The sequence below is a fragment of the Trichosurus vulpecula genome, chromosome 2 (genome assembly GCF_011100635.1).
Source record: "Trichosurus vulpecula isolate mTriVul1 chromosome 2, mTriVul1.pri, whole genome shotgun sequence".
In the NCBI taxonomy this organism is placed as follows: Eukaryota; Metazoa; Chordata; class Mammalia; order Diprotodontia; family Phalangeridae; genus Trichosurus; species Trichosurus vulpecula.
Genome location: NC_050574.1, coordinates 121,667,248 through 121,682,910, shown reverse-complemented (window position 1 = coordinate 121,682,910; position 15,663 = coordinate 121,667,248). Strand labels below are relative to the sequence as shown.

The window sequence follows — 15,663 nt, the reverse complement described above, 5'->3', positions numbered from 1 at the left end:
CCGGCCCAGGCCACTCCCCCTGATTTGAGGGGCAGTAGGACCCAGGGGCTCTGGAAGACCAAGAGAAGTGGGGGGATGGGGGAAAGGAGTGGGGGGAGCGGGACTAGCGAAGGGGAGAGTTTTTTTCTTTCGCGACCTAGCCCGGGGCCGCCCCCTTTAAGTTCCCCCCCCCCCACTCCGCCCCATCCCAAGAGCTTTTCCAACTTTCCAGAAGTTTCTGCGGCCCGGGGCGGGGGCCTCTTATATAGGGCTGGCGCGGGGGCTGTGCGCTCGGAGAGACAGTCCCGGGACGGAGCTGAGCGGATCCCAGCCCTGAGCGGCACGGGTGAGGGCTCCTCATCTCTGCCCCCCTAAGCCCAGGTGAGGGGAGCCGGGGAACAAACAAGGAGGGAGAGGGTGGCTGGGAGACAGAGGCCGCGGTTCGGGCACCGAGCGGGACCTTCCCACCCCTCGATGATCTCCCTGCCTCGAACCCCTCGCCTGGCTCCCGGCAGCTTGGGAGAGGGTCTCCCCTTCTAAGGAAAGGGATTGATCGAACGTTGGCGTTGGTCCCGGGCTTTCATCGGCGTCCGGGCACCTTTGGCAGGGTTTGGGACACGGGCTGGGGAGGATCCCGATGCCAGCTAGCGGGAGACAGGGTCTGGGGGAATTCTGGTCGGGTCGGAGGGGCTTCTGGGTAGTTGAGGGTTGGGGAGAGAGACGACCGGACCTGGGGTCTGGAGAAGCCCCCACGGGGAGGGAGATCGAAATGATAGGAAGGAAGACGGTGCATCTGGGCCCAGAGCTAGGCATGCCTCCCCCATCTCCCGAATCCGAAAAGCTTTGGGGACTCTCTTGTCCGACTTTGGAACCGCCCTACCCTCCTTCCCCTCCCCGAAGCGTCTGGCCTCAACGCTGGGGCAACTTAAAAGGAAGCGAACAGAATTCCTCGTGAATGACCAAATTCCATTTGATCTGGAGGGATGGAGTGAGGGAGCAGCTCCCAGATCTCTTGTTTCTGGAGTGGAGAGGGGAGCTCAGCCCCGTGTATGTAGAGAGATTAATTTTTAAGGGTGGATGCTAGGCAGGGGAGAAGAGCCCCCACCTATAGAAAATCCTATTTTTAAGATTCACCCTAATCTATAAGGATCAAGAAAGACAGGACAGATTATCACATATTACTTTATTCCCCTATCTTCAGGGGGCTTCTGGATCTGATTCTTCCTGCCCTCCATTTCCTTAGGGCGCCTTTCTGGAGAAGGGTGGGATCTCTCTTGAAACTTAGGGACTGGTTGTTGGGGAACCCTAGGCATCACTTAGGTCATAACAGCTGCTGTGCAGATGCTGGAAGCTGTAGGAAGGGTGCTTTCCCAAATCCAGCTTTCTTCCCCCTTCCCTTCCTATGGAAGCTGAATCCGTATGAAAAAGTGGGCATAAAAGGATTTAGAAACTAGCTACTGAAAATTGAGGAACATAGCAGTCGCTTTACATTTATTGTCCCCTCCCCCCATTTTAAAGAAAAGTAGTGTTTTTGCATCAATTATTAGCATGATTTAGTGGAAACCTCAGGACCCAGAGTCAGGAAAGCCTAGTTGGAGTCATTCTGTGCTCCTGGGCAAATCAAACTTCTTTGGGTCTCGATTTCTTCATCTGTCCAGTGGGGATAATGCTCCCAGTTTTACCTATCTCACAGGGGTACTGCAGTAAAAACCTTTTAAATGCCATTGAAATGAATTACTATTTTTCCCATCCTTGTAATAGCCCTATAGAGTAGGCAGGGCAGGTATTATCCCTGTTTGATGAAGGGAGAAACTGAGGCCCTAGGAATTGATTTGCTCCGTATCATGGGTGGTCCTCAGGGTGGACTAAATGTGGATCAGAAACTAGGTCTCTCGACTCCCTGCCATTGTATTATCTGAGGGACACCCAAGAGAATTGAGAAGGGCTGCAGAATGGGTTCCTGAGTCCCTCCCCCTTTATTACTTCTGTGGTCCTGACTCTGGTTAGGAGCTAGAGAGGAAATGGGGGAGGGGGAGGGGAGGTTCAAGCTGTTCAGCTGTGCCTCTGCACCTCTGGCCCCGCCCAGCCTGGAGTCATCCCTCCCATCTCTCCCTTTCCAAGGTCCCTCCTGGATCCCTGGGAGATTCTGGCTAGGTCTTTGTTCAGCTGGTCCTGCCAAAATAGGCCTACCTCTGGTCCTCACCCTGCCTTCCTTCGTGCTTTGTGGTTGCATTTTGTCTGTGTGGAGAGGGAATAGTAGCAAAAGTTAGATTTTCCCACCCAATAGCCTCTTCCGCCTTCCATCTCCCTTCCTAAAAAAAGCAAAAAAGCAAAATCCAACAAAAAATGTCCTAAACAGTTGGAGCAAATAAACAAGGGTTGGGCTTCACTGATAGAGGGCATAGATGGAGAATTTCCTTGCCACCTACAAAAATCCCAAGGCAGAGGACCTGGGTTCAAATCCCTCCTCTCTTATTACCTGTTACACCTTGAACTTCAGGCTCTCAGTACCAATTTCCTCATCTGCCAGACAAAGGGGGTGGGCTTGATGATTTCCAAGGGCCCTTCCAGCTTGAGCATCCTGAGATCCTGTGAACTGTACCTCATGTGTCTGTTTTCTTTCAGAATGAAAAAAGCAAGCACTGACCTCCCTCTGAGAGAGTTTCAAGGTATCTTGGCCTCTGATTGAAATTGACTTTTTCCAAATGTCTGAATTCTCTTCTGCACCCTGCCTCTTCCTCTCCTCCTCTTTTTCCTGGCCCTGCTGATCTGTGAAAGTTGAATATCTCCCTGGCAGGGCCCCTTTCCCCTTCCCTCCCCCACCCCTACCTCTTTTGCTTCCCAAGGCCCAGTTACAAGTCAGGATGAAACCCAGGCCTGTCTGCAAAGCATGGGCTTGTTTTTTAAACTGGGTTTTTTCTTCCCTATAGGGAAGGAAGCCTGTGAGCTATAAATTACCTCGTTCTGCATCTGGCTAATTGCTGCCTCTCTGCATGGCCCTGGAAGCAAGCCTTGGTCTGCTTGTGGGGACATGTGTGGAAGCAGCTGTTTTCTCTGTCTCTAGCAGAAGCAGAGAGGGTGGTACTGGCTTCTCTCCACCTGTCTTTCATCCCCTCTCCCTTCCCCATCCAAACCCTCACTCTTCTGCTTTTGAGTTTGTTTCATAGAATCCTAGAATGTGAATGCTGGAAGGGGTCTTAGATCTCATCTCATGCCAGGGCTCCTTAACCTTTGGACAGTCTTGGGAGGCCTATGAAAACCTTCTCGGAGTCATGTTTTTAAATGCATAAAATAAAATACAGAAGATGAAAAAGGAAAACAATTATACTGAAATACAGTTAACAGAATATTTTAACAACAAGTTTATGGACCCCGGGACAAGAATTGATATAGTCCAACCCACTTGTTTTGCTGTGGTGAAAAAAATTGAGGCCTAGAGCAAGGAAATGAGACCTGGGGACAGAGTCTGTGGCTCCTAATTCCAACTCTGTGGCCCTGAATGCCTAGAAGTCTGTCTCTCCCCTCCCCAAATCTCACCACAAGCTCCCTCCCCCCAGTTCTGCCATGGCAGCCCCTGGCGGAGAACCTCAGGAATTCAATCTTTCTCCTTGCCACGTCATCTCTCTCCACACTCCCCTCCTCCCCTCCATCCTTGAGGGCAGGCAGCTGGCTGGGAGGAGAGGCTTCAGGCCTATCATTTGAGGCTCACACATGAAAAATCGGCTCCTGTCATTTGAGGTTGCGGGAGGGCTGGCGGGGCATAGTGATTTGAGCTGCCTACGTGGTAGGGTTGGGGAATGGGGGTGGTGGAGGCTGGTGGTTCCTAGGCCCATTAGCTAAAATACAAGTGAAATCCTTTGACCCTTGGAGGTCTGATTCATTCCAGGTTTCCCTGTTTCTCTTTGAGGGAGCCAAGAGCTTTCGCCCCACTCCAATCATTCAGAATACCAACTTTATCTCTCTAGAGTAGAGAGGCGGATTTGACTGATTGGTGCCCACCCTTGTTTGGGCCCTGAAGGATCTGCATTCTGGTGACACATCCTCATTAGGGATTTAATCCTGTTGAATTAGTCGGGGAGGTCTTAAATTTGTATAGTCCCTAACTCTTCAGTCTTTTCATAGTTGTGACTCCTGTCAACCTAATAGAAGTATGTGAAGAGAGGAAGGAAGGAAATAAAAATCCATTAAGTGCCTGCTGTGCGCTAAGCACTTTACAGTTATTATCTCTCATTTGATCCTTACAACCTCGGAGAAATAGATTCTGTTATTATCCCCATTTTACACTTGAGGAAACTGAGTTAAGGGATTTGCCCAGGGTCACTCACTTGTAAGAATCCAAGGCTGGTTTTGCATTTGGGTCTTGCTCCCAATACTCAGTCTACTGTGAATGAAGTAAGGTAAGGGAGCGTTTCTTCCTATAAAAAATTCAGCTTTGCTCATTCTCATGTCTCCCATCCCAGCAACCCCAAGTACCCAAAGCTCTCTTTCCCCTCATTGAGAGATCATCGATTTAGAACTGGAAAGGGCCTTAGAGGTCACTTAGACCAACTCCTTCATTTGATGTATGAGGAAACTGAGGCCCAGAGAGGCTGAGTGACTTGCTACTCTGCCAAGGCAGTGTCAGAGCTAGAATTTGAACCCAGGACCTCTTACTCTAAAACCAGCCACTTTTCACCCAGAGCACCCTGCTTTCCCAGTTCCCATCAGATAGTTTTTTTTTCCATGCAAGTGATATATAAATGTGTTATTCTGCTAAATGATCTGGGGAACCATTTAGGTGCTTTCTCCCTTCCAGTATTCTAAATTTCTTTCTCGGCCTCCCGAGATGACCCTCAGCATGATATCCATGCATCTCTACTGATTTTCCATCTCCATCCCCCCCCCCCACCTGCCTCCTCTTAAGACCTGACTCCCTTAATTGGAATGTCAGTTCTGGATGGACTTCAAAACTACCCCTTTCCCAGTTGAGGAATTTGTGCCCAAAATTGTTGTGGCCTTGGACCAACTCATGCAGCAAAGAATCAAGGAAGAGTAAAGTGAGACTGAGACGGGGAGTAGTTTGGAAATGATCTGTCAGCTCCTGCTTCTGGTCGTTCTATCAGGAAGGTTCCCAGGGTCCACTGCCTGGGGCTGGCACAGGGATGGGGTCTGGAGATGGGTGAGGAGGAGGGAGGAGGATGGCTTCTGAGCTTAGCTGGGCTTCCCTGAGAGGTGAGATTGAATCAGGAAGCCTCTTAGGGAAGCCCCAGGGTCTTCTACATCCTGCCTATGACCTCAGAGGAAGCCCTTCCTTCCCTTCCACCAGCAGGGATTGGCCTATTTTCTTGTGGGGCCTTTGTGTGATAGGAAAATGTTAGCTCTCAGGCCTGGAAGCAGGGATTGGCCTATTTTCTTGTGGGGCCTTTGTGTGATAGGAAAATGTTAGCTCTCAGGCCTGGAAAAAGATGAGAAAAGCAGGGACTAGGAAGGGTCCTTAGAGATTATCTAGTTCCAACCCATGTAGAAAGGGGATTCAGGAGGAAAGGAGCTTTGCTCAGGCTCACCCAGTGAGTCCTTAGCCGAGCAGGGGTAAAAGGCAGATCTTCTGTCTCTCAGGCCAGTCTGTCTTATTTAATCAGTGAACCAGTGGGTGACTCATTAACCTCCCTCTGCCTGACCCACAGTGGTATGTGAAGAATGATCCCTGGGCCCCAGGCTGGGGGCAGGAGTGAGTGCGGTGGGGTTGTGGTGGCAGCATTCATTCTTCTGGCCTAATTTTGAGGGCTCTTACCCGCCTCTCCACCCCCTACCAGTGAAATGCAAGCTGTGCGTTTTGTTCACTCTGCATACAAGACTGGCTGTATTCCACCCAGAGAAAGGCCCCTGTTTAAATCACTCTCTACTGCGAAAGCCAAGGAGACTTTTTGTCTACCCCAGGGGATGGTTGGTTGGTTGGTTGATTGGCACCATATGCTCCCCCATTCCATAGGTGGCCCAGTTGAGGCCTACTGCTTAGTTGAGGTTAGTGTCCTAAAAGTAAGACTTGAACTCCATGTGGTCTCAGCCCTGTAAGGGCCAGCAGAGACCTATTTTAACTCCTGGCCTGGAGCAAGGATTTTTCCTGTGACATTGGCCCACAAGTCTCCGAGCTGGAAGGGACCTTTAGGCTCTATTATTTCAGCACCTTTCTTTTACCCAGAAATGAAAGGGAAAATGACTTTCCCAGTCACTATGGGGATTCTAACACCAGGCTGTTTGACTAATACTTTTTGTATTCCACCACAATAGAATGGGATGATTATCACATTGTAAATTGCTTAGCATGGTGCCTAGTGCTATACATGTTTATTATTATCATTATTATAATTCTCCCATATTTTCATTTGTATTTAACTTGCCATGTAATTGGGTGACATGGAGCATCAACGTAGCATGAATGAACAACAACATAAGATATGTTCCAAATGAATGACTAATCTAACCTGTTCATTCAGCCAGGTTTTTCCAGTTCAATTCATTTTTTAAGCTCCTGCTATATAGCAGACAGTTCGTTTTGCCTCTTAGCCTATCCCACCGTGGGATAATGGGGGTTATCAAGAGTTTCCCTGTATAAAATCGTCAGCCATTGGTCCTAGCTCACAGGAACATCAAATTATGTCATGTGTCAAGTGGTGGAGTGGATAGAATGCTGAGCCTGGTGTCAGGAAAATCCAAATTTGGCCTTAGACCCTTAATAGCTATATGACCTTGGGATGACCTCCGCCTAGGTTTCCTTTCTGGGATAGTAACAGGATTAAATGAGATAATATGTGCAAAGTGCTTAGCATGTGGTAGGCACTATATAAATGCCTTTTCCTTCTATCCCACGTCACACTCGTAAAAGATTGTAAGTAATATTTATGAAGATCTTGGGGTATTGGAAAGAAGATGGAGTTAGAAGACCTAGCTGTGTGACCTTACTTTTTTAAGCCTTAGTTCCTCATTTATCAGTCAGTAAACATATATTAAGCACCTACTATGTGCCAGGCACTATGCTAAGCACTGAGGATCCTAAAGAAGGTAAAAGGCACCTCCTGCCCAGAGGAGCTCATAATGTCGTGGTTGTGACCATTCGTAAGATGGCTACTTGCTTAATAAGTTGGTAGTAAAGAAAACTCACATCACAGATAGGGAGGGAGGGAAGTTTCATGTTGGTAGGAGCACACAGGTGCTTGTTAAGTGTTGAGTTGAATGTATTGAAGGAAGCAAAGCCCTCATTTCACCAAGTTCCGTCCCCTCTGTTTTGCACCCACAGGTTCCTAGCAGCTAGAAGCAGGGCCTTAGTCTCCCAACAGTCATGTGGGCAACACAGCTCATTAGCACCCTCTGCCTCCTGGCAGTGGCCAGGGCAGCTGAGGTCAAGAAGCCAGCAGCGGGGAAGACCGGGGAGGCAAAGCTGAGTGAGAAGGCCACCACCTTGGCAGAGCGGAGCGCCAACCTGGCCTTCAACCTCTACCATGCCATGGCCCAGGACAAAGGGGTGGAGAACATCTTGCTGTCCCCTGTGGTCGTGGCTTCATCCTTGGGACTGGTGTCTCTGGGTGGGAAGGCAACCACAGCTTCTCAGGCCAAGGCGGTGCTGAGTGCTGACAAGCTCCGTGACGATGATGTACACACGGGCCTGGCTGAGCTGCTCGCCTCTGTCAGCAACTCCACGGCTCGCAACGTGACGTGGAAGCTGGGCAACCGCCTCTATGGGCCCAGCTCAGTCAGCTTTGCTGATGACTTTGTCCAGAGCAGCAAGAAACACTACAATTATGAGCACTCCAAGATCAACTTTAGGGACAAGCGGAGTGCCCTGCAGTCCATCAATGAGTGGGCCTCCCAGACAACGGATGGCAAGCTACCCGAGGTCACCAAGGACGTGGAGAAGACCGATGGAGCCCTCATCGTCAATGCCATGTTCTTCAAGCGTGAGTAGGGCAAGCTGGGAAGGACCTCAGGACACAGAGGGTTGTAGCTAGAAGGGATCTTGGGATAGAGACTGTCACCTGGAAGGTGGACAGGAGATAAGTACCATGGACTCCTGAGGAGACCTGGGTTCTGTCCTGGCTCACTCTGATTCATTCAAAAACTGCTTAATAGATTAGGTAGCATTTATAGAGTGCCTTAAGGATTGAAAAGAAATTGTTTATTTAATTTGATCCTCAAAACAACCTTTGGGGGGGTAGGTGCTATTATCCATATTTTGCAGATGAGGCCACTGAGGCAGAAAGTGGTGAGACTTGTCTAAGGTCACATAGCTAGGGAGTGTTTGAGGCAGAATTCCAGTCTTCCTAACTCCTGACCCAACACTATGCTTACCTAGATGCTTCCTAGGCAATTATTTTGCACCTACTTTATACGGAGCATTGTGCTGGCTACTGGGGAATATATGAATTTTGCTTACTAAGGTAAAGTTCTCCCCTTGTAGAGGAATAAGAGATAAACACAGAGTACATATGGCCTTAGGCCAGTCTCTTCCCTGATCTCGGCCACAGTTTCCTCTGCCTAACTGTGGGTTGGACCAGGTGGTCTCTAAGGTGGCTAGTCCTAAATTGAGGCTTGTGATCTTAAGATGTGATAGAAAAGGCAGTGTTTGAGGTTTGAGGCACGGCTGACTTCCCTCCCTTCTTTCTGCAGCCCACTGGGATGAAAAATTCCACCATAAAATGGTTGACAATCGAGGTTTCATGGTGACCCGATCCTACACTGTAGGCGTGCCCATGATGCACCGTACAGGTAGGTTGGTGGCTAGCCTGGGCAGTGTGGGGGGGGGGGAGGGGAGGAGAAGGGGAGGGACTTGGCCTTGGCCTTGAACTCCCAGTCTGTGTAGTCTCCTTAGCCCACGTCTTGTACCATCTAGGTCTCTACAACTATTATGACGATGAGACAGAAAAACTCCAGATGGTTGAGATGCCCTTGGCCCATAAGCTCTCGAGCCTTATCATCATTATGCCCCACCATGTGGAGCCCCTGGAGAGGCTGGAAAAGCTCCTGACCAAGGAGCAGCTCAAGACCTGGTTGGGCAAGATGAAGAAGAGGGCTGTGGCTATCTCCCTGCCCAAGGGAGTCGTGGAGGTGACCCATGATCTCCAGGTAAGGAGCAGATTCAGCCAGAGGGAGCCCTGGGCTAAGGAGTGGGGTAGCGGGCAGAAAGTGTGAAAGGTGGGTCCGGGAACCCTTTCAGTCCCTGGGTATCTAGCCCTTGGCCCAAGTGTCCCTGTAAGCTTCCTGAGGTAGGAGGTCCTTCCTTTTTGGATCTGATTCAAGGAAGTCTCTGGGTACTTTTGTCTCTGGTCCTGCTTTCTAAACCTCCAGCTGATTACCTTAGAGCTGTGAGTCGGATCACTTCAGTCCTGGTTCTGCTGTGTGGCCTTGGACATATTTGGTGTCTGAGCCAACCTATTGTGGGCATCAGTTCCCCTTGCCCCCCACCCCAAAAAGAAAGGATGTGACTAATGTGATCTCTAATATTGGTTTGGTGGTGGTTGTTATTGTTTTTCTAGTTCTAACAGCCTGTGTTTGAAGTTTCCTTTCCAGATAGGAAGCTGTAATAGTACTGGACCATGAGCCAGTAAACTTGGGTTCAAATTTCACCTCACTTAGAAGTTATATGACTTTGGGTACAAGTTGTCTTGTCTCTCCGGGCTTCAGTTTCCCTCTCTATAAAAGCAGAATGGTATTTTTTCACTGCTTACCTTTGTAAAGAAAGGAACATCAGACCTTTCAGAGTCTCTAGGAATGTGAACTATGATTACAGTTCCTTTTGGGTCTCTTCAGGATTCTATGACCTTGGTTAATCCCTTGGTCTGCTTTAGAGATCTGCCACGTGCAGTCCTTTATAGTGCCCTGTCATCATCATCATCATCGTGCATTTATTAAGTGCTTACTGTGTGCCAGGCACTGTGCTAAGCACTGGGGATACAAAGAGAGGCTAAAAACAGTCCCTGCCTTCAAGGAACTCAAATTCTAGTTGGGGAGACAACATTCTTGGCTGAGTCCTACGGAGGGAAACAAAGTGGGACCCCTGGGGAGCTCACAGTCCGCTTGGGGATGTAAATGAAGTAACATGTTCTGTCAGCAGAAAATACATCCTAGGCACATGTGAGCCCAGTATAAGCAATCAGAAGTGCTCATACAACCTGTTACTTTCTCCATACTGTGTTTTCCCCGAAAGAGGCAGCCCCACTGTGGGACTGCTGAATGGGCCTTTTGTTGGCTTGGGAGTAGCTATGAAGGCTTCCAGGAAGGAGGCTTGAGTTTTGATCTGGATCTGGGGGCCAGATAGGATTTTTGCCAGGCAAAGATTGGATGGCATAGATGCACATGTACATATGTGAATGGAAATGAGCTAGTTAAAAAAATACATATTAATGATGCCTTACATGTGGACATCAGAAACATTTCCCTTCTACTCCTCCAGAGTGAATCTTGTGACAAATGGAGACAAAGACACAGCAGCATCTAGGCTGTATACTAAATATGACAGTCTCCGCAACATTCTGGCCCAGCAATCCCCCACCTCTCTGCTGGGAGGGAGGAGGCATGTTTCCTTGTCTCCTTTCTGGGACCTTCCTTGGCTTTTTCATTATTCAGAGTTCCGTCTAAGGAGCTCGCTGTGACTACTGTGGGCATTTTGTACACAGTTCTCTGGGTTCTATTGTTTTGCTCAATATCGGTTCACACAACTCTTTCTGTATTTCCCACAGTTCTAGTTGTCTGCTTTTTTTTTGTCACACGATAACATTCCGTGACATTCATCTACCAAAGTTTTTTCCAGTTGATGTGTACCATTTCATTTCCAGTTCTTTCTTACCCCACGGTACTGCTAAGGATTATTTGGTAGATAGGAGACCTTTGCTTTTGTCTTTGAGGAAAGAACTTAATAATCTTCTCAATGATTCTCAGAATGTCAGAGCTGGAAAGGTTCTCAGCCCATCTAGTCCAGGGGTGGGGAACCTACAGCCTCAAGGCCACATGTGGCTGCCTGGGTCCTCAAGTGCAGCCCTTTGATTGAATCCAAGCTTCACAGAACAAATCCCTTTAATGAAGGGATTTGTTCTGTAAAATTTGGACTCAGTCAAAAGGCCGCACCCAGGGACCTAGAAGGCCACATGTGGCTTTGAGGCCTCAGATGCCCCCCAACCCGGTCGTCTAATTCTTTCCCCTCCCCTCAGTAGAAGAGAAGTTCCTTGAAGTCAGGGACTGTTGTGGTTTTTATCTTTGTATCCTCAGTGATTTGCAGGTATCTTTTGTTTGGTAATGTTTCAGGGCAGGTAGGTGGCACCATAGTGCATAGAACGCCAGGCCCGGGGTCAGGAAGACTCATCATCCTGAGTTCAAATGTAGCCTCAGACACTTACGAGCTGTGGGACCCTGGGCAAGTCACTCGACCTCTTCTTGCCTTAGGTTTTTCATTTTTAACATAGGGGCAATACTAGTGGCTCCCTTGCAGGGTTGTTAGGATGAAATGAGACCTTATTTGTAAAGTGCCTAGCATAGTGCCTGGCACATGGTAGGTCATAACAAGTGCTTAATAAATGCTTGTTCTTCCCCTCCCCCCACCCCCCACTCAAGGAGCTTCAGAGGTTATCTAGTTCAATGGTGTCAAATGAATAGAAACAGGAATCACCAAACATATGTAAAGATTCCTGCAGGCTGCTTACTAACTTAGAAAACATATATTCATATGTTTATTATATATTTATATAGTATATTTTATTATATATTTATAATTTTTATTAATTCATTTATTTTATTAAATATTTCCCAATTAGATTTAAATCGGGAGTGGTGTGGGCAATGTGTTTGACCCCTCTGATCTAGGTCATGGGATCAAGGTGGGACCAGGGCATTACTTTTTTTTTTTTTTATCATATCACAGCTGCTTCTCCCTGAAAATTCCCTTTTTTCTAGTGGTCTAGGGCTTTCCAAGTACCTTCCTTAAAGTGGCCCTGTGAAGGCAAGCAACCCTGGGTAGGAAGACTTTTATTTTATACAGGAGACAGAACCTTAGAGAGGTGACCTGGAGTCACTCAGGTTAAATGTCAGAAGGAGGATTTGAACCCTGATCCTTCCAACTAGGTGTGTGAGGCTCTTTATACTCTACTCTTTGGCCCCTAACTCAGAGGTTCTTAACCTCTTTTGTGTCAAGGACCCCTTGGCAGCGGTCTGGTGAAGACTTCTTAGACTTCTCAGAACCATTTTTTTAATGCATAAGCTATATTGGAATTAGAAAGGAAGTCAATTATATTGACATATAGTTAATAAAATATTAAGAGAATAAGTTCATTGACCTGAGATTAAGAACCAGTCCCCTAACTGGTCATCATCCTTGTTGCAGAAACATCTGGCTGGCCTGGGCCTGACAGAGGCCATTGACAAGAACAAGGCAGACCTGTCTAGAATGTCAGGCAAGAAAGACCTGTACCTGGCAAGTGTCTTCCATGCCACAGCCTTTGAGTGGGACACAGATGGCAATCCCTTTGACCAGGACATCTATGGGCGTGAGGAGCTGCGGAGCCCCAAGCTTTTCTATGCTGACCATCCCTTCATCTTCCTGGTCAAGGATGCCCAGAGTGGCTCCCTGCTCTTCATCGGCCGCCTGGTCCGGCCGAAGGGTGACAAGATGCGTGACGAGCTTTAGGCCCTTGAACAGGGGTAGGGAAGGGGGTGGGGTGGATGGGTGGGTGGGTGGTGGGTGTGGGCAGAACTCAACGGGTGCTATTTTGGCCAGCTGGGGCTGGGTCAGAGCCAAGGCTAGGAGGACCGAGGCTCAGTAGTGGTGGCAGTATCAAGGCAGGAGCCTCTAGATTCAGGTGGTGGTGGACCTCACCTCTCCACTGTTCCCTGGAGTTTCAGGAAAGGGGGCTGGTTTTTCCAGTGCCCTGGACCGTCCCTCCGGATATTAGGGGCGTGCTGCTGAGGGGGGGTGGGTGGATGATAGTTCCTCTGGGGTTTGGGCTGAGAGTCTGAGAGAGGTGGGTTTTGATATCCCCTCACATGCCCCTGGGGAGAGCATTCTGGTGCTTCCCTCTTGTTGGAGTGCCCCCAGGTTCTCTGAAAGTGGGCTGAGAAACATCCCCCACAGACTTCCCCCGCCCCTCCCCAGGTCCCCTAGCTGTCTCATCTAGAGTCCATTCCATCCCTACTTGGCATGTTATTACCAATAGCCATTTTTGTGTCTCTCTCTGAGCTGAAAGGGGCCTTAGAGACCAGCTAGTCTATACCCCCCCCCCCACATTGTACAGATGAGGAAACAGACCCAGAGAGAGGCTCGCCTACTCTATTACACAGTGAGTTAGTGGCAAATTAGAACCCAAATCTCATCTCTACTAGACTGCCGCTTCTTCTGTATTAGAGACTACCACCAGGGAAATCCTATACAGCCATGAGCCAGAATCCCATGGCCTGTCACATTCAAAAAGCCATATTCTATGACCCAGCTACTGAGTAATTTGCTGCGTCAAGAATAGAGTGTGCCAAAGAACAGCACCCCTCCCAAACGCATATGTAGGGTGATAGACCATTGTACCTGGAAAGGACCCTAGAAGTCATCTGGTAAAACCCTCTCATTTTTACTAAAGGAGAAACTGAGACTTAGAGAGGGAGAGTGACTTGAGAGGAGGTAGGAGAAGAGCTGGGATTCTGGTTCAGGGCCTCTGACTCCCAAACACAGTGTTTTTTCCACCCTGTCACACCCAAACCTACACCTGCTTTTGGCCCCTCCTCCCACTACCCCCCGGGGCTGGGGCCCCAATGTTGCACTGTGACCCTCCGGGCCGGTGGGAGGACAGGCCGGAGAGCAAGGAGACGGGAGGGGAAGGAATTTTTGTGCGGCATGTGCCCACGTGGTCCGCACAGCTTTATTTTCTCAAAAGGAGTCTTTTTTTCAAAGTTGGGTTGGGTGGGAAGGGATGGGGAGAAAATTAGCCCTTGTATCTGCCAAAGCAAGGGTCTGTTTGTAAGATTTTTGCGATCAAATGTGTTTTGCAATAAAATGTGTTTTTTTTTTTTTTTCAATGAGCAGTTTGGTGTGGTCTGTGTTGAGCAGGGGTTTGGCGAAGAGGGCTTTGGCTGATGGGTGAAAGGAAGCAGGTTAGCATTCTCTGGTGCAGAGAGGGTTAGAATCAGGTTACCCAATGAATCCCCTCGAGACTCTCCTGGGCAGTGGAAATAAGTGGCAGAACCAGAGACCGTCAGTTCTAGAAGGAGACTTAAAGATAAATTAGACTTAAGCTAACGTTTATAGAGGGCATATTATGTGCCAGGTACTGGGCCGAGCACTACACTATTATTTCATTTGATTCCCCACAACAACCTTCAAGGGTATGTGCTATATTTTCTCCACTTTTAAAAAAATTAATTTGTTTATTTTTAGTTTAACATTCACTTCCATAAGTTTTAAATTTTGTTTGCCTCCTTCTCCTCCCCCCTTCCCAAGATGGCATGCAATCCAATATAGGCTCTACATATACATTCTTGTTAAACGTATTTTCACATTAGTCATGTTGTACAGAAGAATTAGAATGAATGGGAGGAACCATGAGAAAGAAAAAACAAAAAAAGAGAGCAAATAGTCTTCGATCTGCATTCAGACTCCATATTTCTTTTTCTGGATGTCGATGGCATTTTCTATCATGAGTCTTTTGGGGTTGTTTTAGGTCCTTGCATTGCTGAGAAGAGCTAAGTCTATCAAAGTCACTTACCGCACGCTGTGGCTATCAGTGTGTACAACAGGGCTGTCCAGCCTTAGGTTTTTATTGAAGCAATAGACAATATGCTTTGATTTACCGTTTTAGTGAGAGCTCCGTGGTAGCTCAGCTTCATTTACTAAAGCATTTATGTAAATTTCTATGCTTGTTGGCAGACCGCATAAACCATACTGCAGGCCGCATGTGGCCCTCAGGCCGTGTTTTGGACAGCCCTGGTGTACAATGTTCTGGTTCTGCTCACGTCACTCAGCATCAGCTCATATAAGTCTTTCCTGGTTTTTCTGATGTCTGCCTGTTCATCATTTCTTATAGCACAATATTGTAGTATTCCATTACATTCATATTCTACAACTTGTTCAGCCATTCCCCAATTGATGGATATCCCCTCAATTCCCAGTTCTTGGCCACCACAGAAAGAACTGCTATAAATATTTTTGTACATGTGGGTTATTGTCTCCATTTTATAGATGAGGAAACTGAGGCAAACTGAAGTTAAGTGACTTGCTCAGGGTCACACAACCAGTACATGCCCAAAGCTGAATTTGAACTCAGGTCTTCCTGATTTCAGGCCCTGTGCTCTACCTGCTTCACCACATTAAATTCATTTTTCTGTTTTGCTCCAAAGTGGCTTTCTCTCTTGGGCAAATTACTACTTCCAGAATCCTATTCTAGGAGACGAAATACTAATATTTTAAAATACGGTAATTAGGTAGTTCTGCCTCTCATCCCTTGAGAGAAGTCTCTTAGGGTCTTCCCATGCATTAATTCAGACACACAACCGATAGGTCACTGCAGTTTTAATAAACATTTAAGGAGAGTGATTAGGAAAGCAGGCTTTTATACCTGAGCTGAGAATCCTCCCTGCCTGTCTTGTCCTTTGCTTCTCCTATCTTCGGTGCTCTAGGGGAAGTGTCCTCAGGTCCCTGAGGCTCTCTGAACTGTCTTGGTGGAGGAGAAGGGATTTTCATCC

The 15,663-nt window shown here is 47.9% G+C and overlaps 1 protein-coding gene across 3 annotated transcripts; it reads left to right on the top strand.

The window, feature by feature from the left end:
* Positions 1–239: 239 nt before the first annotated feature.
* SERPINH1 (serpin family H member 1) lies at positions 240–13,999 on the top strand. Of its 3 annotated transcripts, none has more exons than XM_036747709.1 (6): positions 240–360; positions 2,605–2,648; positions 7,253–7,910; positions 8,620–8,718; positions 8,843–9,075; positions 12,323–13,999. In XM_036747709.1, the coding sequence occupies exons 3-6, from the start codon at positions 7,295–7,297 to the stop codon at positions 12,623–12,625; spliced, it is 1,251 nt and encodes a 416-aa protein (XP_036603604.1). In that variant the 5' UTR covers positions 240–360; positions 2,605–2,648; positions 7,253–7,294; the 3' UTR covers positions 12,626–13,999. The 3 variants fall into 3 exon arrangements, with proteins under 3 accessions (XP_036603604.1, XP_036603605.1, XP_036603606.1); XM_036747711.1 differs by having other exon boundaries at positions 284–325; positions 12,323–13,998; XM_036747710.1 differs by lacking the exon at positions 2,605–2,648 and having other exon boundaries at positions 12,323–13,998.
* Positions 14,000–15,663: the final 1,664 nt, after the last annotated feature.

Coding starts and splice junctions, on each gene's coding strand:
- SERPINH1 (XM_036747709.1), top strand. CDS start 7,295: ATGTGGGCAACACAGCTCATTAGCACCCTCTGCCTCCTGGCAGTGGCC. Junction 8,719..8,842: donor GCCCATGATGCACCGTACAG/GTAGGTTGGTGG, acceptor TGTACCATCTAG/GTCTCTACAACTATTATGAC. Junction 9,076..12,322: donor AGGTGACCCATGATCTCCAG/GTAAGGAGCAGA, acceptor TCCTTGTTGCAG/AAACATCTGGCTGGCCTGGG.